We start from the raw sequence: 26,624 nt of genomic DNA, 5'->3' as shown, positions 1-26,624 counted from the left end.
AGTGAGATACATCTAGCAGACAAGAATACTGAAAAACGCTCCTTTCCCTGAAGCCACTGCAGTTCTTTCAGGTTTCTTGCCTGTACTGCTTTTCTAATGCTCAATCTCACTTTCCTTTAAATAGAATTGATGTAACTAGAGTGTAAAGGACATGTATTTAACAAGGAAACAAAATGCCTCCTTTTCACAGCTACATTGCAATCAACAGAGTATAACTGGAAGTGGTGCTCAGAAGTGGCAGAGGAGGAATGAGGCATTTTATTTGCTAAAGCAGTTATCTTCTTCCCTGCACCTCGGACTGTGAATAAGCAAGCAGTTTCTTTTAGGAACCTGTGACCATTCATTTGGGTCTTGGGTCAAGACAAGAACAGGCACATGAACATTGGACTGTGGTCAAAACCTCACCATTTATTTCAGCCTTTGGTCTCCTTCTTGAAAGTTTTGAAGTCAGCTCCCCACAGTTCTAATTTTAAGGAAAGATGCACTCATTGACTTTCAATTGGGTATAATTTGGAAAAGGAAAACAAAAAGTCAACATACGCTGCCAACATCTGTTATAGTTGTCCACTGAGTGCCTTGATAAAAAATAGGTGAATGCCAGGCCTGGTGTGACGGCTCAATGGCCAAATCCTCACTTTGCAAGCACCAGGATGCTGGTTTGTTTCCAGGCTGCTCCACTTTCTATCCAGTTTCCCTGCTTGTGGCCTGGGAAAATAGTGGAGGAAGGCCCACAGGTCACCCAGAGGAGGCTTCTGGCTCCTAGCTTTGGATTGGCTCAGCTCTGGTCACTGCAGCCATTTGGAGAGTGAACCAGCAGATGGAAGATCTTTTTCTGTTTCTCCTTCTCTTTATAAACCTGCCTTTCCAATAAAAAAATTAATAAACAAAAAACAGGTGAATGCCATTTAGCAACAAAGAACTTACCAGAAACATGAAAGACCCTTGGAAGTGTTGAAAAAAAGGAATTACTGGCCTCTTGCCTGCCTTTAAAAAAAGAAGATGCTTGAGACTAGCAGATTTCTTCTAAAGTGAACAAAGATGTGAAAGTGGGGGATATATAATCAAGAATATTAAATTCAGTTAGCTGTAAAACAGACTGGAATTTGTGACTTCCTTGAATATATTCTGCCTGATATCAGTCCAAAATGACTTTGAAGACCAACAAGGAAGAGGAGACTCGGCTACAACTTGATGCTTTAGCACTGGATATAATTTGGAGACCATGTGGTACACATCAATTTACCTATTTTTTTTTTACTAATTTTATGTAAAAAAACGTTTGTACTCTTAACTCTATTTGAAAAATGTTGGTTCAATAGTTTTCAACCATTAACTTAAAAGGAATTAGGTAACTATTTGTCAGATTTACTTCTAAATTACAAGAAGGTAGGAGCAGACAGAGTAAGTAGGACATAAACCAATTAATTTCCTCTTAAAACAAACTTATCTTAATTGGTGGGTTTTCCATCTGAAAGAGCAAACCCAAAAGGAAAATACTTCAGTACATCACAGCGTATTTGTCCATTGGGCATAATAAGATGTAAGTGGCTGGGTAACTGAGGTATAAAGAAAGCAAACAATTTATCCACAACAAATCATGAAATCTGATTAGAGGAGGAAATCCATAATATTCCATTTTTTTTCTACGGATGACACAGGCAGCAAATACAATGTAATTAGAAAAAATGCAAGATTATGAAGATGGCAGAATAGGATGAAGAAAGGTTAAAAATGAACAGAGTTGTGAGTGGTTATCCCTTTTGTTTCCCCCCCTCACCCCAGGAACAACAAAAAGAAATAGCAAATTTGGAAGCAATGAATATACCCAATTTTCCCAACCTGATCAACCACATAATCATTATTTTTAAAAATAAAAAATAAATAAATTAGAAAAAAAATTGAACAGAGAGGAATTAGCAGAGGAAAGGCAGACAGAGCATGATCCCAGGAATATGAGTGGGCAGGATGGCAGCAGAGGGATTCCTGAAGACCTGTGGACACAGGGAAGCAGCAAAGACAACGCATGGTGCTGCAGGAAACAGACGTTCTAGCATCACTCAGAGCCGCACCAGCAGTCAGGTGGGAAAGGGAGATCACTCAGGATGCAGGAGGTGAATCAGGCCGTAGAACGCAGGTCCTACCGATTTGTTTTATCCAATCACGAGCAGAAGCAGAGTGGCGGAGCCCTTTCACACAGGTATAGGGATGGGGTAGATAGATGTCAAGGGCCCAGCTCCTCACCAGTGCCACCCTGGGTACCATTCTGAGTTCTGTGGCAAAGGCCCTGTGGGGCATGGGATGGAGTGGGGAGGAATAACTGAGTTTTGCAAATGCAGCGCCAGGTGAGAACTCACTGCACTGGTCCTACCAGAAAAATGATACTGACTTGGCAACCAATGGATCCCATCTAAAATAGGTCCAGTTAGCTCCCAGACTTACTTGCTAGCAGCTTCCAGCAAGATGAGGAAAGAAAAAAAAACATCTGAACGATGGGTACCACTGAGAGCCCTGAGTTCGAATTTAAAGTCAAAGCTAGTGTCTCCCTAACCCAGGGTTCTGCTCATGAGCAGAAGAAAGGCTGAGTAAACAGAGCAGCCACAACATAGTGGCAACCCAGGAGAGGATCCCTGGCTTCAGAGGCTGTGGCAGAAACACAGCATGGGAGTTCAGGAATGCAACTGGATGGAGCAAATGGCACAGTGAAACAAGTAGAGAACCAGACACAGAAGAGGTTTAGTTGAGTCAACCTCTAGACCTCTGGGTGACTTGGCTTAAAATTTGGCCTCAAGGAGAAGAGGCTAATATGAGTTGCAATGGCCAACAGCAAAAGAGGCACAGACCCAATGAATGAGATTACCGATGCCTCCCTGCAAAGGGGCAAAAGACTATTTCAATGTCAAAATTAAGAGCAAATTAAAAACTCAATAGAAAGCCTCAATAATACAATGAGTGAGACAGAAGAAAGAATTTAAGAACTGGAAGACAGCACATGCAAAAACACTGAAACAGAATGCTGGAAGAGGAACTGAGTAAAGCTAAGAAAAGCATCCAAGAATTAAGAAACATCATCAAAAGGTTGAACATAAGTGTTATGGAATTCCTGAAGGCACTGAAAGAGAAGCTGCATTAAAAGACATATTCAATGTACTAATAAAAGAGAATTTCCTTAACATGGACAGTCTCATATAATGGAGACTAGCGTAACAGATAATGAAAATATGCTGCAATATGCAACTCTACTCGCACATATAAGGACTCCCAATGAAACTATTAAATACATCTTGAAAAACAGAATACTAGATTTTCACATTGCCAATAGCAGAATGCTGGACTTGTGACTATTGCTGAAAGACTATTACAATCATACAGGGGGAAATGGTGGTAGGGAAAATGGTAGTGAGGGGAAAATGGGGAAGAAGGGGAGGGTGGAGAGGGGAATCCCTACACCAACAAAATCGAATCATGGAAAACAATACTAACAACAACAACAAAATAATAATTCAAACCTTTGGCATCTCCACATGGCAACAACAGATTCTTTGCAGGCTGTACTCAACCCAGGTTTTAGTCTTAGCTCCTGCCCAGAGCAGTCACGCTGTTACCATTCTCTACATGGCATGTATGTTTTCATTCCTGAACCTCATGATGCGCTGAATTCTCTTCTTAGACAGCCCTCACATGCCTTCCAGTTGGAAGTAGGAAAAGCAGAAAGTAGCCCTATTTACTTTCCTTGGTCAAAAAGAAATGCTATCTGTTTTTTCTTTCTTTTGAATTAGCTGAATCCTTATCTATATCCGACATATTTACTCTAGAGAATCATTTTAGTGCACTGGTTAAGAACTCACACTCTAGAGCCAGAGTATTAAAGCAGGGATGCTGGCTCCATCACCTGTTAGCTGTTTGATCTCAAGAATGTATAATCTCATTGCAACTCAGCTTTTCATTTCAGAGGCTAATGAAGGTAGTGTATTAACAAGCACTTTTTAGGGCTATTGTGAAAAATAAATCATACATGCAAACGTTTAAAATATTTGCTTAAACACAGCTGCCACTCAATAAGCAATTTGTTGTGTTTTTTATGCTGCACTTCAATATGAAATTAAAATGTCTTATTCAACTCTCATCCAAATTAGACTTTGATATCTACAGATGCAAGGACAAAATCTTAGCCACCTTCACATATCTTAAGCCTACCACATATAATATTCCTCTAAGACATTTGCTGAATAAATGAGTGGAAAATTCCTCTGTAATTTTCCCTTTCTGAGGTGCTAAGGACTAGAGCATTTATCAGAAAACATTATCCTGATAAGCTCTGAGGCCAAATATAGAAATAAGATTAGCCTCATATGCATCATTAACTACTGTACTGGATGGCAAACAAAAGTTGACCAGAGCAGGAACTGAGCATGCAAGGTGACACCGGGGCCCCTGAGCTTAGTGTTAGAGCTAGAGGCAGCAGGCTGCTGAGTGAAGTATGGGCTATTCCCAGTCAGCATTTCTAGCTGGAGGCAGATGCAATAAGCTAGAGGCACTTCGGCTGAATTTCCTAGCTTTGAGTGGGTCCTTTGGTTAATACACCAACATACACAAAACTGTGACTCACAGAAAAACCTAAAAGTAAACTATTTTAGTAAGGTGGCTTACTTTTGATACATACTGGCAGCATAACATGTAACATAACTTCCCCTTCTTCTAGCTAAGGTAAGGGACAATCAGGATGACCAAAAAAAAAAAAAAAACCCCAGCTCAGTCTCCCTAAAAAGATACTGACCACTAAGAGCCTGTCTTCTCCCTAAGATACCAAGCACTAAGGCCAACTTGGATGGTGGAACCCTACTCTATAATAAGTAGCCTTGATACTTGCAGTCCACATCACAACTATTAGTGTCATGGCCCTGGGCTTCCAGATGGGTCTCCTTAAATGGAGATAACAAAACCATCAAATCATGAATTTGCAGTCAGAGGACAAAAGAAACTGAAGTGTATCGCTGACCTAGTCCTTTTTTTACTGTACAACCCAGGTAGTCAGAAACAGAAAACACTCTAAGAATATATGGTCGATTCATTTACAAGGAAACAAAGAATATATAGCAGGCAAATATAAAACAATGTTTCAAGAAATAAAATTAAGATTCAAAAATTCTATCAAATTACACAATCTATAAGATTCTTTCCACACTTCATGAATATGTATAAATTCATTTATTTGAATTACAGAGAGAGAGAGAGAAAAGAGAGCAAGATTAACAGATTTTCTATCCTTTATACACTGCCCAAAATGGCTGCAATGCCATAGCTGTGTCAGGCCAAAACCGGGAACCAAAACATCATCTGGGAGTGCTAAATGGGTAGCAGGGGCGCATGCACTTGGGCTATCTTCCCAGCTCACTAGCAGTCAGGCGGGTTGGAAGCACCGCTCATACGGGATGTTGGCATCACAAGGAAGTTTAACCCATTGCACCACAATATCAGACCCTCCACCTCATATTCAACACGATGTCCTCAAAACTAGGTGGACATGGGAGCAGGAGGGGTGAGGCCACTGTTCACAGGAGGCTAAATGACTTGCCTAGCAAATGCAGTTGGTCCCAGGCAGAACCAAGAATGTAAATGAGCAGCTGATCTCCTTCAGATCTGAATCCTTCACAACATGGTCGCTGTCTGATCACAGAATCAACATCCATCATTCACACTGATCTCAGCAGGACCATTTTGCCTGAATAACAGCCAGACACAAGTTCCAACCATAACTTTTACTATTACAAACTCATTTTCCTTTTAGTTAAAAAATTTTTTTCAAAGAACCTCAACAGCAAATCAAAGTTTAGTCCTGATCTTGCTCTGCCTCCTTTTGAGCACCAGGGTTTAAGGCTATTTTTCCTCTCTGACTTCCTCCTACATCACAAGAGCTTTCACACAAGCATATCTTACAGCCACTTCTCAAATACACATTCCTTCTCAGTAAGCTCCAGCAGGAGTAGAGCAGGAGCTAGTATGTAAGGGTGCAAACACAAGATCTCCCATAATAGCACAGCAAAGAGAGAAAATTGCTGCCAAAAGTGTAAATTGCTTTTCTTACTTGTAAAAAAAAAAAAAAACTCACTCTGGGCTTCAAAGATAGGCTCTCCAATGATGACACCATAGCAATTAATACCGACACTCTCCAATTAAGACTTTGGCTCCTTCCCACTCTGAGATTCTGCCATCAGGGCTGTGTATCATAGTTTTGAGGCATGTGTTACTTGATGAAGAAGCAATGGGCAGCTATTGCAGCCTGGGCTGCTGCTCCCCAGAGAGCATCTCTGCTGCTGATGCTCAGAGGACACTGCATGACTACTCAAAAGAGCGAGCCCTGCAGAGTAACAGAGGCTGAGGAGCAGAGAAGCAGTTTACAGAAAACAGAGGACACAGTAATTCAACATCAAAGCAAGGAAGAACTCCCAGAGAAGCAGAACAAGATTGGAGTGATCCTCTGAAGACTGTGTGTGAATCCTCTCAGCTTTCACACAGGCTCACACACAGAGAAGCGTGCTGGCTCCCTGCAGACAGTCCGAAAGGCTTGAGGGCAGGATGGAAACTACGTCCTAAGCTCTATATAAGGGCTAACTAAGAATATATGAAACCCACTTTGGACATGATAAATATTCAGCAAATGGGAGCTACAGCTAGTTTAGTTAATTAACAAGATAGCTGCACAATAAAATCCAGGACAAGGAAGTGATATGACCCAAATTACTACAACTCCTATGAAGCAACTTACAAGTCAACACCAAATTCTGGAAACTTCAGCTAGTAGAAAGGAAGATGGACAAATGGCCAAAACATTCCCATAGGACAGGACAACTTTCTTTTCTCCTCCTACTATGCATACTGGCTGGAATCCATTTCTCCTTGGAATTTTGTATCAATAGCAGGAAAGTGGTTACATGGAAAGAATTTTGGCAAAGAAGACACAAACTGAACCAAAACAGCATCTTCAAACTCTTTTCTCATCCACTGCCCCTGCACAGATTCAAATTTCCATTTTGCCACCCTTACACATCAACCCTCATTTAATACAGAAGATTCTGGAACAAAATTCTATTTGGCTTATAGAAATGGCAAAATGCATACTACAAACAAGAGGAATTTCAGATCAAAGGCAATCCTCCCTGAAGCATCAACTGCAATAAACCCAGCCAAATGGTAGTTCAAAATACAAATAAACTGAATGGAACCAACAAATACGAATTTAAAGGTTAAAAAGAAATTTTGATTTCTCCTCCCTGTTTTGGCCAAATTGGAACATGTTCTTCAAATGCTCACTGCACAAAAAGGCTGTGTCAAATCTCAGTCAGAAGCCTGCTGACATTCATGGCAACCTGGCCCAAGAGAGGCAGTCTGGCATGTTGGTTGCTAGTAAACAAAGTCCACATCTCAACACTGTATTGTCAAAATGACATGAAAGAATTTGCAATTAAAAGCTAAAGCCAGTATCCCACAATGAACGCTATCTTTGAAGAGAATTAATCTCTTCATAAGGTCTTTGTATTCTAATCAATGTGATTCTAGCACATGACCACAAAAACAAGATGAATAATTTGACTCAAAATTAATTTAGCTTCTTTTAGTAAAGAACTGGGACTAGATTAGGAATTTTCAAACAGAGTTCTGAGAAACTCAGATCTCTACAGAAGCCCCTCGAAAGGTTTACTGTGACGAACAGAATTCACCACCGAATATAGCCCCCAACCTTAATCAAAGAAAACCTTTTCGTTTCACAATCGAGGTTCTACTTGTCCATTTGGGAAAAAGGGGGTGGGACATGTCCACAAAAGTTCAAATTTGAGAAGCATTGGCCTCCAAGACCTTTCTGAGACCTCTCAGCCTTCACTGTCCTTAAACCCATGTGGTGGACAGCATCCATCCAGGCATTGCACCTTATTTTATATTAATACTCCTTGATCATGTTGATGCTAGAGCTGCGACAATTCCTAAGGTCTGTTCTCACTGTTTCAGCCATATGACAGGAAAAGTAAGTTAATCAGAGTCTATTTACTGCAAGGCTCAGGGAGCAGTGAAATGTACTTTAGATTGTATATAATACTGTTGCATTAGAAGCACAGAGGCAATTTGTTTTCCTAAACAAAGCTTTGTCACAATGCCTTTAGCCTAGGGTGCATTGTTCACGTGTCTTGGGTCTGATACAAAGATGTCATAGGTCTGAAATAAAGAATATCGAATCCAGAGCCCATTAAAGAAAAGACAATCCAATTTCAATTAAAAAAAAGAACAATGTGCAAGTTTATCTAATCAGTCCACCTGATAGATTAATTAACCATTCAAATGTAGCACCTACTCTTAGCCAAGTATTCTGAATGCAGCAAGCAATAAAGCGAAGTTAGTGCATCGTATACTTTCAATTCTACCTTTATCTGAAAGTTACAGGGAAGAAATGGCATAGTTGGGGAGGCAGACAGGAGGCATACAAAATAAGATATTCAAAGCCCTATCTTAAGATGTAGATTCACTTTCTGTGCAATTCCTTGATTGTTCATATTTCATGGGGTATTGAAAGACCACAAATATCACTCCACTTCAATTCTGAGAATGAACAAGCAGCAACAATGCGATCTTACCTGGCTCCTTCCTCGTCACCCTAAAAGACAAAGAGAAAGAAACTATTAGAAATCGTCAGTGGCAGAGACCAATTTAGATTTCTTTATTTTTTTCCCTTTCCTCTCTCAACCTGGAGAAAGGATTATGTATTTATTGTAACAAAGATGAACCAGAATACATCTAAGGACTAAGATAAGGGTTATTACCATCCTGTGTCCAAACTGCCCTGCAGAGATGAACTGATAATTTGCCCTGGCAAGCGGAGATGCGAATGTGTAGACCCAGGAGGCCTAAATAACAGCCCTGCCTTTTTATTTGTATGGCTTGCAGTATTTAGGTCTGAATAGACCCATAGCACCAAAATAGCAGCAGGTCTTGGGCAAAAGCTAACTGGCTTCAAAGGGATCAAGCTGTTTTTCTTCAAAGACTCATTTTTGCCTTGGTCCAGTAATTTTTCTCAGAATGTAGCAATTTTAATAGGTAGCATACTGTCGTTGGAAAGGGTACTGAACTGTGTTCATGGCCTAGGGGTTCTTGGACAAGCTCTGATACTTGGTAGCTATGCGCCTTTGGGGACATGGTAATGAATTCATCTAGAACTCCATGGTCTCCTCTGTAACATTGTCATTCTAACTCTGGATGATTCACACCATTTTTTTCTCATCCACTCTGCAAACACAGTGAATTATTTTTCTAGATCCTGGTTTCTCTGAAACCTAACATTAGCAGTAGTTATCACAGCAAATTCCTTTGAGTCTCGTTCCATGACCAAGTAAGATTTTTCAAATGATTCTCAAGCTTTTCCCAAGACCTTACTCATGCTTTTAGTGAGAGGCTATCTCTTAACATCCTCTTTAGCTATTCATGGGTGGTCTCAACATAAGATGAATGAATGGTTTCTGTTGGTATAAAGAAAAATCAGTTGCAGTTAAAAAAAAAAAAAAAACCCTGTGTTCAAATCTTATCTCTATTACTTGCTTGCTTTGTTGCTCTAGCTATTTTGTCTCTCTGATTACAATTTCCTAATCTGTAAAATGGAGTAGGGCATGGCACAGTAAGTCAATGGCTAAACCCTCACCTTGCAAGTGCCAGGATCTCATATGGGCACCAGTTCAAGTCGTGGCTGCTCCACTTCCCAACCAGCTCCCTGCTTATGACCTTGGAAAGGAATAAAGGAAGCCCAAGGCCTTAGGACCCTGTTCCTGCGTGGGAGACCTAGAAGAGGCTTCTAGCTCCTGCGTTTGGAGCTCAGTTCCGGCCATTGTGACCATTTGGAAAGTAAACCACTATATGGGACATCTTTCTTTCAGTGTCCCCTTCTCTCCCTAAATCTAATCTACCTTTCTAATAAGAACGAACAATTTTTAAAAAGATTAACAATTTTCTGTAGGATGAGTATGAACATTAAATAATATTTATGAATATCAAGCCCAATGTATGATATATTTAATAAAGGATATTTATCAATATCAGCAGTGTGATTCATTAAGAAGCTACTATGTATAAATACTAAAGGTACAAGTTAAATAACCGGTAATGATTCAATCTTCTTGGAATTCTCAATTAGGAGCAAACAGGTGAACAGAATTAGCCACTCATAGATAAATGTGTTAAGAGTTCTACCAAAGGCATAAACACAATGTTCTATGAATCAAACTACTGCAGAAGGAAAAGAAAGCTTGAGGAGTTAGTAGTATTTTCTTAGGCTGACAAAGAAAAGTGGAAAAGTCAACAGAACAGCAGGAGAAGCGGTGCAACAGTTGAAAATAAATGGTATTGTTGAAGGAACCTTGAGTTCAGTCAAACTAGAGGAGGTCAAAAGGCTTACATGTGTACTGGGCAGAACGTAGCATAGGGCATGAGAATATGAAAAAGAAAAATGAAATGTCACAAGTTCCAGTATACAAAGGACACTCACAGCTAGAAAGATAATTTCAATCAGACTATCCACTGGAGGTTGAGCAGAACAAGAAGGTCATTTTCAGAAGACTGCTAAGAATTTCTTAATCCTGTAAGGGTGCTATCACTTATAATCCAATGAGAGAGAAGTGGGGCAAGTGGTGCAGGGAGGATATAAGGATGGTGGAAGCTTTCTTTGCATTTTAATTGATGGAGATGTCTCATGAGAACTATAACATAGCAAGAAAAAGTTATAAAATTTGAATTTAATTTGAATTACGTAACTACCAATAACACAATTAAGCCTCAACACAATTTTTCAATTATCATTGGGTGTTTAAACATGCTTATCTAGAAGCACCTTATGGAGAAGAAGTTTTTAAACTTTCTCCCATGATTCAGAATAAATCCTCCTTACAATTACTTATCTTGGTGCTATAGTGAGACAGGTTTCTGAATTACAGGCAGATGGTCTCAAGTTCTAGTACTCTAATTCCAATAATCAAGCTTTTGACCATTTACTAACCTTTCCAAGGGCTCAGCTCCTCATCTGACATGGAGACCCTAATTCTTACTTCAAAGGGTCATTATCTGTACTAAAATAAACACAAAAACACGAGAACACCAAGGAACTGTTTTACATTAGGTATTCAAAAAACAGAAGCAATTATTTCACTTCTCTCACATTCTCAATTAGATTTCTAGAGGACAGTGGGGAAAGCACAGAACGATTCAGACAGAAAGCATAAGGTTTTGTTGTCTCTTTACCCATTCCTGTTACTTATGGATTCGTGTTTTTCATGAACATTAGTTACTCACGAAGCTTGGGGCAGAATGGGGTGACTTTTACTGTGGCATGAATGAAAGAACAAACATACCCACACCCATGAATTATATGAACATTATGGATAAGCCAAGACACATTCATGACTGCTAATGTTAGCAGTAATACTAAATATATGCAAACACTAACTCTGCTACTTGCAATGCATATCTCTATTATGAAAGCATGGCTAATTTGTCTCATCTTTTAAGATGAAACCTTATTTGGATGTTTCCTCACTGACGGTCTGACTGGGGTAATCCTCCCCTGTCCTCCATAGCTACATGGATAAAAGACTAATTTTTACTCCCATTATGAGTGAACTCTCATTTGAAGACTACTAAAAGCAGATGTCTGTTCAACAACTTTCATTATATAAATACTAGATTAAGCAATGTCCCCAAATCCCTCCTTGCAAGCAATCCTGAATATGTCTGCTTGGTAGACGTCACTGCATTGCAAACTCCCATTTCTGCCTCCACCACTGGAAATGTTACTCCCTAACAACCAAACCACTTTATATCCATCACACATTTAATTATAATAACACAGTTAACAAAACACAAGTGCAAGAGGATCAACAGTTGCTTTCCATGAGTTATTGCCTTTATGAGAATGAATCTGAATGCTTCCACATTCAATAATGTTGATGAAAATCGAACATGCAAAGTACTAAAAATAAATTACAAAAATCTAAGCACCTGCATTCAGCTTAGTGTGAATGGCATCCCTTTCACTATGAAAAGACAGAAAGTAAGTGGACTTAATCAATGGTGCACTATGGATACGGCTTATGCTAGAAACGTGACATTCAACTTCAAAGAGCAAATTCATATTTTCTAAAAATGAGAATGACAAAAAATATACAGACACATTTCAAGACTGAACCTTTTCTAAAAGTATCTCATTCCTACTCAGTATTTGCAAAACTGAACAAAAATGAAAATGTTCATGATACAAAGATATACTACTTTTTAATACTTGATTTTGTGAACACGGGAAAAGGAAATATTTGTTTCTGAATCAAAAATAACCCTCACATTAACACCACAAAAATATAAATTGCAGACCAGTGTTGCTCATGAAACGACACAAAAACTCTTAACAAATTACTAACTGATCAAGCAGGAGTTTGTTTCATGAACACAAAGTTAGCTCAAAAGTGTAAAATTAGGGCTCTGCATGTTGGTAGCCTAGAGGCTAAAGTCCTAGCCTTGCATGCACCAGAATCCCACATGGGCACTGGTTCTAGTCCCAGTGGCTCTGCTTCCCATCCAGCTCCCTGCTTGTGGCCTGGGAGAGTAGTCGTGGACAGCCCAAAGCCTTGGGAGCCTGCATCTGAGCAGAAGAGCCAGAAGAGGATCTGGACTTTTGGCTTTGGATTGGTGCAGCTCCGGCCTTTGTGGATACTTGGGAAGTGAATCAGCAGATGGAATAAAAATAAATAAAATCTCTTTTTAAAAAAAGTGTAAAATTAATCAACAGACTGTTATAACAAAATAATTTTAAAAACACATGATTTCAAAATATGCAGAACAAACAAAATATTCAACACAAGTGATAAAAAAAAATCCTCAGCATGTTATGAACCAAAGTTTCCTCAATCTGATAAGGTGTATCTACAAAATGCACTGGCTTAATAGTAATATACCGAATGCTTTCCCTCTAAGATTGTGAACAAGACAAGCACGCCCGTTTTTATCATTTCTGTTGGCACTGCAATGGAAATCGTAGCCACTGCCCTTAGGCAACAAGGCATCCAGGCTACAAAAAAAAAAAAAAAAGCAAAACTGTCTCTATTTATAGACAAAATGATTATTAATGTAGAAAATCCTAAAAGTCACTGTTATAAAGAATTTTTAAACACCTATCGTACCCAATAGGTAAACTTGACAAAACTAAAAAATACAAAATGGATAAATACAATCCAATTGTATTTTATATACTAACAGAAAAAATCTGAAAAACTGTATTTATAAAGCTTCAATGGCAACAGAAAGATTAAACACCAAGGGATAACAAAATCCAGTAAAGACTTTTTAAACTAAATCTAAAATTTCTGAGAATGTAAAATCAGACATAAATGGAGACATAATGTTTCACTCAAATTATTGTCATAGTTATCGTGTCATTTCTCTTTATCACTTTAATCAGCTAAATTACTTACAAATTTTTTCCTAATTCTTAGATTGGATCAAATCTATTTTTCAATTCTCCAATCTTTTCCTTCATCCCCAAAGGCCCAATGAACTCCACCAGTAAATTTATTGTTTTGGTATATATTTTCCAGTTCTAAAATTTTTATTTGTACCTTATTTTTTAAAAAGATTTATTTATTTTTATTGGACAGGCAGATATACAGAGGGGTGGAGAGACAGAGATTAAGATCTTCCGTCCAATGATTCACTCCCCAAGTGACCATAACAGCCAGTGCTACACTGATCCAAAGCCAAAAGCCAGGAACCTCCTCCAGGTATCCCACACAGGTGCAGGGTCCCAAAGCATTGGGCCGTCTTGGCTGCTTTCCCAGACCACAAGCAGGGAGCTGGATGGAAGTGGAGCTGCCGGGATTAGAACCTGTGCCCATGTGGGATCCTGGCGCGTTTAAGGTGAGGACTTTAGCTGCTAGGCCACCACGCTAGGCCCTATTTGTACCTTCTTATAATTTCTATTTCCTTGCTTAGATTTTATATTTTTCATTTGTTTACAGAATACCCACAATTGTCCAATGAGACATATTTGTGAAAGTGAGTTTTCAATGCTCACCTGACAATTCCAGTAACTGTGTTACCTTGGAGTGAGCTTACGTTAAAGTTCTTCTCTTATTACAGTTGGGATTTTCTACATTCTTGTTATGAGTAATTTGGGACTGTGTCCTGAATCACAAGAATCTGATTCCTATTTAAATATACTACGTAATTATGCAGTCAGTCTGTTTAGATTCAGAATGCAGGTCTTGGATCAGTTTTATGGTCTATAGCCAAATGTCAACTTTATAAAGTGTCTGCCATGCTATTCTGGTCTGTACCAATCACAGGACAGGACTATACTCGGTCTCCACAAATCTATCTAGAGTAGATGAGGGGCACCAACTCATAAATCCAGCGCAGGAGTGAATTAAAGCTCTATACATTGACTTCCAAGGGAAGAGACATGGTCTAGTTAATACGAGTGTTAAGAGGAAGCAGCTAGAGCTCTGCGTATGGTCTCCAGTGCAGAAGGGTACTACTTCCTCCCTCTGTCACAGATTCTAAATGCCTGAATATGCTGTTCGTGAATATCCCTGTAAGTGTAAAACCTTTTCATTTCTGTTACAAAATGACAATGATATAGGAACTAACATATTATAATTATTCTTCTGTATTCTTCCTCTTCATACTTTTTTGGGGGAAAGGAGGAGGGGAGAGAATTCTCACAAGGCCCTAGCTCACATGCCACTGTTAATCCAGTAGTTTTGTCCCCAATTTATACAGTTGGCTCCATATATAAACCAGTCTGAGGCACCCTATCACTATTTCACAGAATAAGTAAAAGATCTTTCATTCTGGCACACTTTATGCTCTATTTCCTGGCTTGTTCTAATTTAGCCCTGTTCTCATCTCTGTGATAACTTTATTTATAGGCTCATGTCACAGCTTAGGCTCTGTCAGTTAGCCTCTTCTCCAGCTCTGATCTCTGATTTCCCTCTCCTTAACTGGGATTAGTACTTTCTCCACTGACTCTACTCCTTTAAGTGATAGTTGATAAATACCTTTGATAGACCAATCTCCCACATGCAGGCCCTAGTGGCCAATATTTCCACACTAGTTTACACACTTGTCCAAACACTTAGTCTGAGCTTTCGATGCGTTCATGTTCAAGATGATAAGGGGACATCTCCAAAACTAACAAGTGTGACAGTCACGTCTGTCTCTTGCTCATAATAATAGTGGGCATCTTCATTTACCTCTGCCTTTGGCTCGGCTGATTCATTAGAGGTATTGAGTTGCTCCTTGGCTTGGGCCATCTGAGTCATTAATCTATCCATGTGGGACTGGATGTCTGCCAGTATCTCAGTCACATGAGCTGTGGCCATTGCTTCTTGGATGTCCACCAGATGAAGGGCTTTCTGCTCCTCATCAGCTATAACCTTCTGAACCTTCTTAAATTCCTGCTGTATAAACACCTTCATCTGGTCCCGAGTTACCTGAAGAGCACACACAAGAAAAAAAAAAAAAAAGAGTTAACTTAAACATACAAAGAAATGAAAAGGTGAAATTCTCACTATAAATCATTAGGCAGTCCTTACGAGATACAAATCATGGTTCCTATCTGATTCTAGAGTTGTGGGACTATCTTCTAACAACAGTTCCCCAATATTTTTGATAAACTTCCTACTGATTTTTTGCTTTTGTTCAAAAAGTAATTCTTTCTCCTTTATTTTCGTCTTTCACTTAGGATTATACTAGTTTCTGTACATTTATGTGTTTGTGCTCCTTTTTAAGATAAATGCATAAAGACACTTTGAAAACCACATGGAAAATAGAATTAAAAGCTCGTTTTGGTACAAAAAATTTTGAAGTTTCTTGCAATTTAATAAACATAAAGTTTCATTTTTCATAAGCCTGATAATGTATCTTCATATATTTATCTAAAAAATGAAATTTCTTTTCATTGCCCAACTATTATTAACGGTTTGGCATATATTCTTTATTTTCTGAATATAATATAGAAGTGTATGTATACAGGCAATTATACAGTTTTTATGCAAATACATCACAGTGAAAAACTGGCTTGTCTTGCTTTTCAATTTAAAATAATCAGTAAACATAGACCTACCTCAAACTTTGTATTATGCCTGCTATTTGCATGACATGGATATATATAAGGATACTAGAAAGAACTTTAAAGCATTGTTAAAAATGAGATTAAAACTTTATTTTGGCGCAAAAAAGTGTTGAAATGCCTCTATCTCCTGTTTAACTGTTACCCTTTTAATGGAAATATAGGATGTCAAAATTTGCTAACACAAAGAAAACTGCAATGAGTATCCTTGGGTATCCTTCTTAGTAACTGCACAGGAATTTTTTCGGAGACCCCTGCAGTCTGATAACATACATACTATAAAAATATAGACAGATACAGTCAAATTGCCTTCTAACACAGATATACCAATTATATTCCTACAATGTATAAAATAAACATTTCCTTACACCTTCACTAATAACAGATTTGTAGAATTTTACTACATGACAAATGAAGCTATGTTATTGTTTTGTTTTACATTAACAATTGGAAATAAAAGAGATTACAACTGTAGACTGTATCTGGCTAGGACATAAGAAAGACCAAAATACAGTAAGAAAACTACAAAAGAACTTCTAAATTGCCAATCTTGCCAGAAAATGCATTTATTGATGCTTCTTCACAATCATATTTATTCTATAAGCATTTGAAAATAGTTATGAGTAGTTGAGATAAGGAGTGAAGAAGAGGTAAGTAAGTAAGTAAGTAAAAAGGGAAGGCTACAGAAGATTTTAGATCTGGTAGAAAATGTAGTTTTAATCTAAGTTAACTGGTTCTTAGTCTTAGACTCTATTCACTGTAACAATTTATCAGAAAGAAAACCAAATTGTATAAACCTATGAAGAGAATGATAAAGGGAAATACTAAAACAGAGGAAGCCGTTTAAAAAAAAGATTTATTTCATTTTATTTATTGGAAAGGCAGATTTAGAGAGAGAGACAGAGAGATTTTTGGTCCACTGGTTCACTCCCCAAGTGGCCGCAACAACTGGGGCTGAGCTGACCCAAAAGCAGTAGCCAGGAGCTTCTTAGTCCAGGTCTCCTATGCATGTGCAGGGTCTCAAGGCTTTGGAACTTCCTCTACTGCTTTCTCAGGCCAAAAGCAGGGAGCTGGATGGGAAGTGGAGTAGCCAGGACACGAACCAGCGCCCATATGAGATCCCAGCAGTTGCATTTAGCCACTAGTCTATTGCAATATGCCCAGAGGAGACCACTTTTAATTAAAGCCTCTTAAAGTCTGCAAATAGCTTGAATCTTAAGCAGCATCTAAAGTACTACCATAGGGAGGTCAATGCAAAAGGCCCATATGATACAGATCTGTTCATATATTAAATGTCTGAGTGTCATAAACCCCGGAATTCATATACTCTCCCCAGATGCCCCACTGATGCTGGAAAACAGGGAGGGGAAGGGGATGTTAAATGTTATTAGTAACCCTGCAAATTCTGACAACAGGGTACTATTTTAATTTCTTATTATTTTCATATGTACACATAAGGGTTGATATACTCTATGGTGACCATTTATTGATAGATCTCTACTCTTGAAATAAATGAGGTTTTAAATGACTTAGTACTCTATCTCGAATGCTAAATCTGGAAAACTTTCACTAAGAAATTTTCTGTATATCTGAAAAACTTTCCCAATGGTTTAAAGCTACTAAAAATGGTAACCATAGTGAAAACCAATAATCTGGGGAGTGAAATAGAGGACAGAAAAACTCTCTCTCTCTAAAATGTGTCTTTCAAATAAAAAATTAATTTTGAAAAAAACAACCTGAGTTCTCTATTTCCTATTGCTTTACACAGGTTTCCAACAAGACCATGCCACAAACAAGAACTGGAAGCAGAATAATCATGCTTCTTGTCATTCCCACTCTTTACTAACACAGGAGTATGCCTTGCTCCAGTCTAAAGCAGTAAGAACAAAGCTCTATGCAGTGGCATCCATTCAGACCCAGACTAACTCCATGCAACACTGAGCATGGGGTGTCTTTCTGGAAAAGGATCCCCCCAATGATGACAGCGAAGCCATTTCCAAAACTGTCTTTCAGATTTCATTCTATCTCTTTGTCATCAAAACTCCATCCTGATAAAAACTTATAAAACCATTGTTATTTAGTTCTTGGGACTTACACAGTATCTATCCAAGTGAGTTACATGCTACAGTAAAAACAAAATAAAACAAAACAAAAAAAGATTTGTTTGGGCTTGAAAGGCAGAGTGGTTGGAAGTGGGAGGGATTAAGTCTTATCTCCCATCCATGGTACACTCTCCAGATGCCAGCAACAATTAGGGCTGGGGCAGGCCAAAGCAGGATCCAGGAGCTCCATCCAGTCAACCACAAGGGTAGAAGGGAACTTAATAGTTGGGCTATCTTGTGATGTCTTCCCAGGCATGTTAGCAGGAAGCTGAACTGGAAGTACAAGGAGCCAGGACTGGCACTTCAGTACACATACTAGTGTCACAAGCAGGGGTTTCATTGTGCCACAATACCCACCCCATGTTACAGTTTTAACTATAATCACATCTACATTCCATTAAAAGAGGAAATTTCTGCATACACAGATAAGGGAAAGCTGGATGCATCATAGAATGCTGAAATCGGTAATAAAAAATTTCTTTCAAATATCATTTACTATCAGTTGATGTCAAATCTTTATAAACTTGTACTTTTCTTAAACTAAACAAAATCTTAGCATGGAACCCCAAAGGGTAATAAAGACCAAAGTGCAGCTGTTCTGACCAAAAGAAAAATCTCCCCCTCCCCCTTAGAGTACTGCCTAGGTTACTGGTAGTGGATTTTACTGAGAGAACTGGTCTTCAATACAGACAAAACCGTACACAGTTTTCTCCTTTTATTCAATTGAATGCCGTGAAATGGTCAACATCCTGGTTTATAAGCTACATGCTGTATCTTTGTTATAGCTACAGGAGGGTACAATGTTGCTTTATTACTTAATATATTTGGTAAGATTACATCAATATAGCAATATCTGTCTATTATCAGAATTAACTAGTAAATACCCGAGTCCAATCTCCTCATTTTGCAGGTAAAGGGGAAAAGCGCTCAGCAAAAGGTCAGCAATGAAATCTTGCTGAGAAACTCTCCTCTAGCCAGTCTACCACACCTTCTGTGACAGCAATGATCCTTTTCGGTTTTAAGTTCTTCAAATGCATTTCTTCTTGACAGAGGCCTTGCCCCGGTTGATAGGCTACTTCTGCTGCTATCCCTACTCAGATACCTGTGTTGAACAAAAGATTTAACAACTAAAGAGCTACACCTTACCCAGTTCTTTCTTTTTTAAAGATTTATTTTTATTTGGAAGGCAGATTTACTGTGAGAACGAAAGACAGAGAAAGATCTCCCATCCACTAGCTCACAAATGGATGTACTGGCTGGAGCTGAGCTGATCCAAAGCCAGCAGCCTCCTCCAGGTCCCCAACAGGAGTACGCAAGATGCCAGAGTCGGACCATCATCTACTGCTTTCCCAGGCCACAACCAGGGAGCTAGATGGGAAGTGGAGCAGCTGGGACAAGAAGCAGTATCCATATGGGATCATGGTGCTCAGATTTGGATGATTAGCCAACTGAGTCATTGCACTGGGCCCCCTTTTTTTAAGGATTTATTTATTTATTTGGAAGCCAGGGTTACAGAGAGCAAGCATCTTCCATCCACTGGTTCACTCCCCAAATGGCTGCAACAGCCAGAATCAGGCTGGTCAAGATTCAGGAGCTTCTTCCAGGTCTTTCACATGGGTTCAGGAGCCCAAGGACCTGGGCCATCCATTCTGCCCTCTCAGCCAAAAGCAGGGAGCTAGATTGGAAGTGGACCAGCCAGTAGAACTGGTGCCCATATGAGATGTTGTCACTGCAAGAGGTTTAGTCGGCTTTATCATGGTGTTGGCCCCTTTGTATCCACTTTTACAGTCCATATTCCTAAGCTAAGCCAAACTCAAGAGGCATGTAGATTAGTACTGAACACTCACATAAACACACAAAATCTTGAAATAGGAAGCTTATATTCAAAAACAGCACTATATATACTTGAAAGTGATATAACCCACTAATTTCCAAACTAATTTGCCTGCAGAAATTCAAGGTGGTATTCACTTATTTGTGTTAGAGGCAGATTATAAAAACAACAAATACTAGCTAGAAGAATTCATGGCTTAAGGGAAATTGTTTCCAGAAAGGCATTCCAAAGAGAAATAGAGAAAGATCAAAGGTCTAGAGAAGGGCATTACTACAAATAGAAACATCTAAGGGCAGGCACTGTGGCACAGTAGGTGAAGCAGTCAGTTTTTGTGCTTGTATCTGCTTCCAGATTTGCCAGGTTTGAATTTCAGCTAAGCAACTTATGATCCAGCTTCCTGTTAATGTTCCAACGAAGGCAGCAGATGATGGCTCAAGTAGCTGAATCCCTGTCACCTACCTGGGAAAACGAGATGAAGTTCTAGGGGCTTGGCACCACGGTGGCCTAGTGGCTAAAATCCTCACCTTGAACACACTGGGATCCCACATGGACATCGGCTCTAATCCTGGCAGCTCCAATTCCCACCCAGCTCCCTGCTTGTGGTCTGGGAAGGCAGCCGAGGACAGCCCAAAGCTTTGGGACCCTGCACCTGTGTGGGAGACCTGGAGGAAGTTCCTGGCTCCTGGCTTTGGATCAGCGTAGCACTGGCCGTTGTGGTTGCTTGGGGAGTGAATCATTGGACGGAAGATCTTCCTCTCTGTCTCTCCTCCTCTCTGTATATCTGACTTTGTAATAAAAATAAAAATTTTTTTTTAAAAGATGAAGTTCTAGCTCCTGGCCCTGGCCTGGTCCAGTTCCACCCTACACTTGAGGGGGTGCGAGGGTGTATCAGAACATAGAAAATATCTTACAGCCACTGCCGTCATCCTGCCTTTCAAATAAATAAATCTTTTTAAAAACAATGTATTCAAGTCTACAACAATGGGAGATTTCAAAAGTACTTGTTCCATTAGTCAAACACATTGCAAGGATTAACAGACTGCTCCAAAAGTGACCAGAAAAAAACAAACAAACATAAAAACTGCCTGAAATAGTTTGAAGACTGCCTGAAATAGTTTGAAGACTAAGTATCTCTCCTACAAAGCCAGAATCCACTTTTATTTCCCTCCTTCCCATCTTAATGGCCACTATTCTAAACTTGGAAAAATGAAAAGGCAGGAAACAGAACTGCTTCATATGTTGCTGGTCCTTATCACCACAGCAGGAAACTCTCAATCTGCCAATGGTCATGGCAATGTTCAAGCTGGGAAGCTCAAAACTAAGGCTTGTGTATGGTTTCCAATATGTCCTCAAAGACACCTTCCAAACTTCTGCCAGTGGAGAAATTTCGTAACAAGAACAGATTAAATGATGGGAAAATCTACAATGATACAACTGCATTGATTGTTAGATCCTTGAACAATTTACCAATCCAGTTGCGCATCTAATTCCTCCTCCTCTTGTCTAAACAAGAATACAATTTCAGGGAATTAGGCATCTATCTCAACTCCATTTCATTTCAGCATTTTCTTGTTTGTAGTGTTTAAAAACCAACAGCCCTTGATCTGTAAATTCTCCCTTCTCATTTCTACTGTAATCCTTGACTTTTGTGACGCTTTGGTTTCCTGGCTCCAACCCTGCAATCTATATATTCTCTCCAGGTGCCTGTGATTGAGAAAGTCTATCACATTCTGACACTAGGAGCCCCTGATTCCTGCTTGTGTATTGTGGCAGGGGGTGGGGAGCAAGAATGACCCATGCATTGTATGATGCTCAGTAGCATCTCTGGCCTCTGTGCACCAAGCAGCAGTATTAACTCCAACAGCACACACATCCCACTACAACATCCTAAATTTCTCTAGGAGCAAAATAACTTTATACTGAAAAATACCAAACTCTTCCTTAGCAATTTCATCTCACCTTCAGAATTTAACTACTACCTCCATAGAGATGGCATCTAAGCTTGGATCTTCACTCCAGGAAACTACTTGTACAGGTCCTGCCGGTTAATGTGCGTGTCTATCTGGGATATTTTTCCATTACTCAAACTATCAAACTCCAAACTGAATCTTCCACCACCATCATAAATCATAACCATTTCTTTTTTCAGTGTCTTGTGTATTAGCCACTACATTAAGCACTTTATGTATATTCAATTAATCATTACAAGGATACCATAAGGTGGCTATTACTATAATACCATTTGATGAAGAAATTAAAGTAGGAAGGTAAGAAATTTGCTCAAATTCATATACATACTAAGTGAGTTTCAACTCCAGAGCTGAATACGCAATATGCCTATAACCACATTATTCTCCCGCATATTCCCTTTAAGAATGGAACCACTTCCTAGCTCCATTTATTGTTACTACAATTTAGGCAGCTTCTCACATGCTGCAATCTGGAGTTCCACTTTGTCTACCAGATCGTAAGTTTATGGATATAAGTAACTAGAAGGGAATTGCACAGGACCTTGCACATAAAGAAAAATTCCCTTCCTTTCTTCACATTCTCTCCCCAGTTCCCTCCATGAAACACCTAGGGATCTTCTTTACTGCATCATTTAAGCCCCAGCTCCACCTCAGCCCCTTATTCCCCCAACTAGAGGAAATTGCAATGTTCCTGCTTCTGTGGTTTACCAACTCACACACATCTCCACCAGGTCTGAAATCTTGGCTTTCTAATCTTGACCTCAAATTCCACATTTGTTCCTTTTAGATTTAGAGATTATATATGCCCTTCACTCTGTCACCTTGGTCTTAGATTTCATTTGGTCTTATAATACACAATCTCTGATGTGGTTTGTACCATTGACTACCCAGAAAACACTGTCTCAGTCTCAGGTAAGAATTCCAAATAAGAGAAAACTTAATCCTTCTACAAAGTGCTTCTTCTTACAAATGTTGGTACAGGGACCCAAATACTATAGTTTTTGAACAGGCTACTGCATAGAACCTTATGCTTCTGCTTCCTCTTCTTCCCTCCCTGTGGCCCTCTCTCCCCGACACACCAACATAATAACACATGTCCATATGAATACAATCCACACACATAGTACTGGAGGCTCAGGACCTTGGTTCCCAAAGGCTCTTAATTAAGAAGGGTCAAATAAACAGTTGTACTGGAAGTGTTATCAGCTGTGGAGTGGACAGTAACTGCACCTCAGTCATGGAAGAAGAAGCTCTTTATGTGAGAGATGGCTATGTAACCACTACTACTGTTGTATGGCTGCCAAGCAACCTCTCCTCTCAAGGTTGCTTGTTCATGCTGTCAGCTGCTATGACTTTATTGCTTTGACAATTAGATGTGTAACCCAATGACATGGCACTGAACTGGACATAACAGAGAACAATTCACTAAAGATCCTGGGTTCACTTTGATTTCATTCCAATGTTTGCTCTTAGAATTTTTTTTTCCTGACTCCAGGGTGGTAACGAAGAAAAAAACCACAATTTCTGAGCACCGCTTCTCTCAGTAAATGTAACAAAATTCTGATGACCCCTGCTATAAAAAATATGACAGTAGAATGATAAGTTCTAACAGACACTCAAGGACATGTACCAAGAATAGGAGATCTTTTAAGTCCATTTTGTTTTCTGGCAACCATAACCCAGGTAGAATTAGAAAGAGCTTCTGCTTCAGGAATTATTGCATAGGAAATAGGAGGTGGAAAGTAACACTCAAAGTTTGAGAGGACAAGAATCAAGATGGCAGAATAGGGTAAAAGGACATGTTTAAACAAATTGAGAAGCATTAGCCAGAGTAAAGTAGAGAGGGCACATTATAGGAAATAGGAAAGAACACGCCAACAGCAGAGGGACACCAGGAGACTGACCGACATGGGAACGCAGTGGAGACAACAGTGTGGAACTGCAGTGACCAGATACCCCAGTGGCAGTCAGCAAGCAGAGATCTCAACTCCACCAGCAGCCAGATGGGAAGAAGAATTCACTGGGAGATCAGCAAGAAAAGCGAGCAAAGAACTGCCTGACCTGCTGATTTGTTTGATTCGACCAGGAGCAGAGACAAAGCAGCAGATCCAAAACTGGCAGTGCAGGAACTGGGTGGATTTTACAGCCCAGACACCCAATAGAGCTAAACTGAGCACCGTGTTGTGTAGGAAGGCAAAGGCTGTGGGACAGGACTGTGCATGCACTAAGCTGGCTCAATGCATTGCATCAATGGGGCAGCCTACAGGTTACACCCAAAATAGGTCCGATAGTCCCCAGACCTAATGGCCAGCAGATCAAGAATGCCATCAGGTGCCATTTTGTACAGGGTGGTAAAGCCTGTCACACTGCAGGGACAACAGTGAACTGCTCACGCACTCAGCTGGGAGCAAACCCATTGAGCTCAGTACATTATACTACTTCCACATCAAAAATAATACCAACTCTGGTATCCTACAGGTCAAAATAGGTCCAGGTGGCCCTCAGTCCTAATGACCAGCAGGTTCTGGCAAGATCAGCACCACTAGCAACCTAGCTATTTAGGACACCTGCTGTCTCCCTGGCTCCCTAATCCTGGGAACTGCTCAAACTGGAAGTGGAAGAAAGGCTGTACAGACAATGGTGCAGCCTCAGCATGGGATCACAGGAGGTGGAGAGCAGTGAGCCAGGAGCTGGTGCTGTAGAGACCGGGATGGAAGTCTAACACAAGGGCCCAGACCTGAAACTCGTTGGAGGGAGTGGCACAAGTGAGTGCAAAGAACTGCGTACCAAACTCAATCAATAAAACTGAACTGTAGACCTGTGGGTGACATAGTTTAGAAACCTGCCCCAAGGAGAAGAATGTGCTAACCAGAAGTACAATGATCAAGTGCAAAAGAAGAGAGAGGCAGAATAAATACTGAAGATTCCCCCTGCAAAGGAGCAAAAACCTATGCCAACCTCAGAGTTAACTGAGAAACAGTCTCCCATGTGGGTACAGAGTCCCAAGAACTTGGGCCGTCTTCTATTGCTTTCCCAGGCCACAGGCAGGGAGCTGGAGAGTAACTGGAGCAGCATGAACAGTGCCCATATGGGATCTGGAAGGATCCCAAGTGAGGATTTAGCCACTGGGTTATTGTGCCTGGCCTCCAATTCATCTTTTGTAGGTAAAAAGTTAGTAAATTGCTATAACCCCTAATAACTTTATAAAGAAGTCATGAAACGCAACTTACTAGTCTCATTAACCCTGTGATCTTGCACAAGCCACTTACTCTCTTAAATCTTTATTTTTTCATTTGTGCAATGGGAATAATGTCACTAGTTGAGTTACAAATGTGGCAATACCTCAGAATTCATTTCAAAAGTCATTCATCAAGGGAATGGTCATCAATCAGCTCCCTGGCTGAATTGGATTTCTCTTCACGCTATAGTGAACTAATTTATCTTGCTCCCTGGGTAACAGCAGAGCCAATCAGAAGAATGGTCAAATTATAATTACATATATGTATGTAATTATACACATACACACATTAACACAAGCATCTACAAATAGACTTAGTCTGTTTCAGAAGACTGAAAGCTTAATTCCACAAGATTAGCCTTAAGATGACAAAGAAAATATCTTTGTTTTTGAGAAATCTGAGTTTTAATTCCTACCTAAATGAGAGTTGAACTAAAAGAAAGGAAAATAGATGGGAACAAGAGAAAAGCAGCACCTTAAACAAAATCTGAGCAATTTCACTTAAAATCATTTCATTTTAAAGTGAAGTTTTATATATCTACACAGTTAGGCTCCTAAATTAAGTGTCAAATACAATCCTGCACTGGAACTGTGAAATGTGACTGCTCTGGGGAATCCTGACAACTGCACCCCTCTCCTTGTGACTTGCACAATCAGTCCAGCCAGCTTCTTGTGGAGTACATTATCAAGTCTCTTATCAGTGCACAGAGGAACCAGAGCAGGGAGAGAACATTCCAGTGTGACAATTTTATTAAGCCACTTAAAGCTCAATCTTTTGCTTTCTACCCACCAAGCAGCTCAGTAACTATGCCTACCTTATTCCTAAAATGCCTGTGGTTGAATGTATGTTGTTTAACTAGGAGCACTGGGGTCCCCCCAAAAGAAAGGGTGAAGTTGTAACAGAGGAAAGAAGAATGTCAGGCTTCAGTGGTATCTATTTGAAAAGATATGCATCTTCTAAAGCATCTGTGAGATGCGTTTTAACTTTTTTTAATTTTGACACCAGGCAATTATGCTATCTAGAGTTTGCTCTGCAACAATGTGTAAACAGCTCCTATTATTGTCTCTGTTTCCAAAGGGAATATACGGATACACATCTAGCTGCATACTGCAAAGGCAGATACACTCCCTCATTGGAAGAGGCAAACTTACTTTATCTTTATGGAAATCAGAATTTTAAAATATTTTATTTTGGTACAAACAATTTTCAAATCCACACATAAATTTTTCATAATATGTGCTTTCCATTAACTTTTCAAAATACCACTTATGCTAAACTAAGGCCAGTTTTGCAGCAAGATAGGGCCCAGAGAGCCACCCAAGGAGCCATGCC

At 39.6% G+C, this 26,624-nt stretch overlaps 1 protein-coding gene across 1 annotated transcript in view; it reads right to left on the bottom strand.

Moving 5' to 3' along the window:
• Positions 1–26,624, bottom strand: part of TRIM44 (tripartite motif containing 44) — a 113,962-nt gene that overhangs the window by 41,005 nt on the left and 46,333 nt on the right. The window contains exons 3-4 of the mRNA XM_040980111.1: positions 15,270–15,509; positions 8,622–8,641 (exon numbers count right to left, since the gene is read on the bottom strand). Of these exons, the coding sequence (XP_040836045.1) occupies positions 8,622–8,641; positions 15,270–15,509 (260 nt within the window). The remainder of the gene's footprint in view (positions 1–8,621; positions 8,642–15,269; positions 15,510–26,624) is intronic.

Source organism: Ochotona curzoniae, unplaced genomic scaffold, assembly GCF_017591425.1.
Source record: "Ochotona curzoniae isolate NIBS_2020 unplaced genomic scaffold, NIBS_Ocur_1.0 contig_3432, whole genome shotgun sequence".
NCBI classification, from domain to species: domain Eukaryota; kingdom Metazoa; phylum Chordata; class Mammalia; order Lagomorpha; family Ochotonidae; genus Ochotona; species Ochotona curzoniae.
This window is presented reverse-complemented; position numbering and strand designations above follow the sequence as displayed.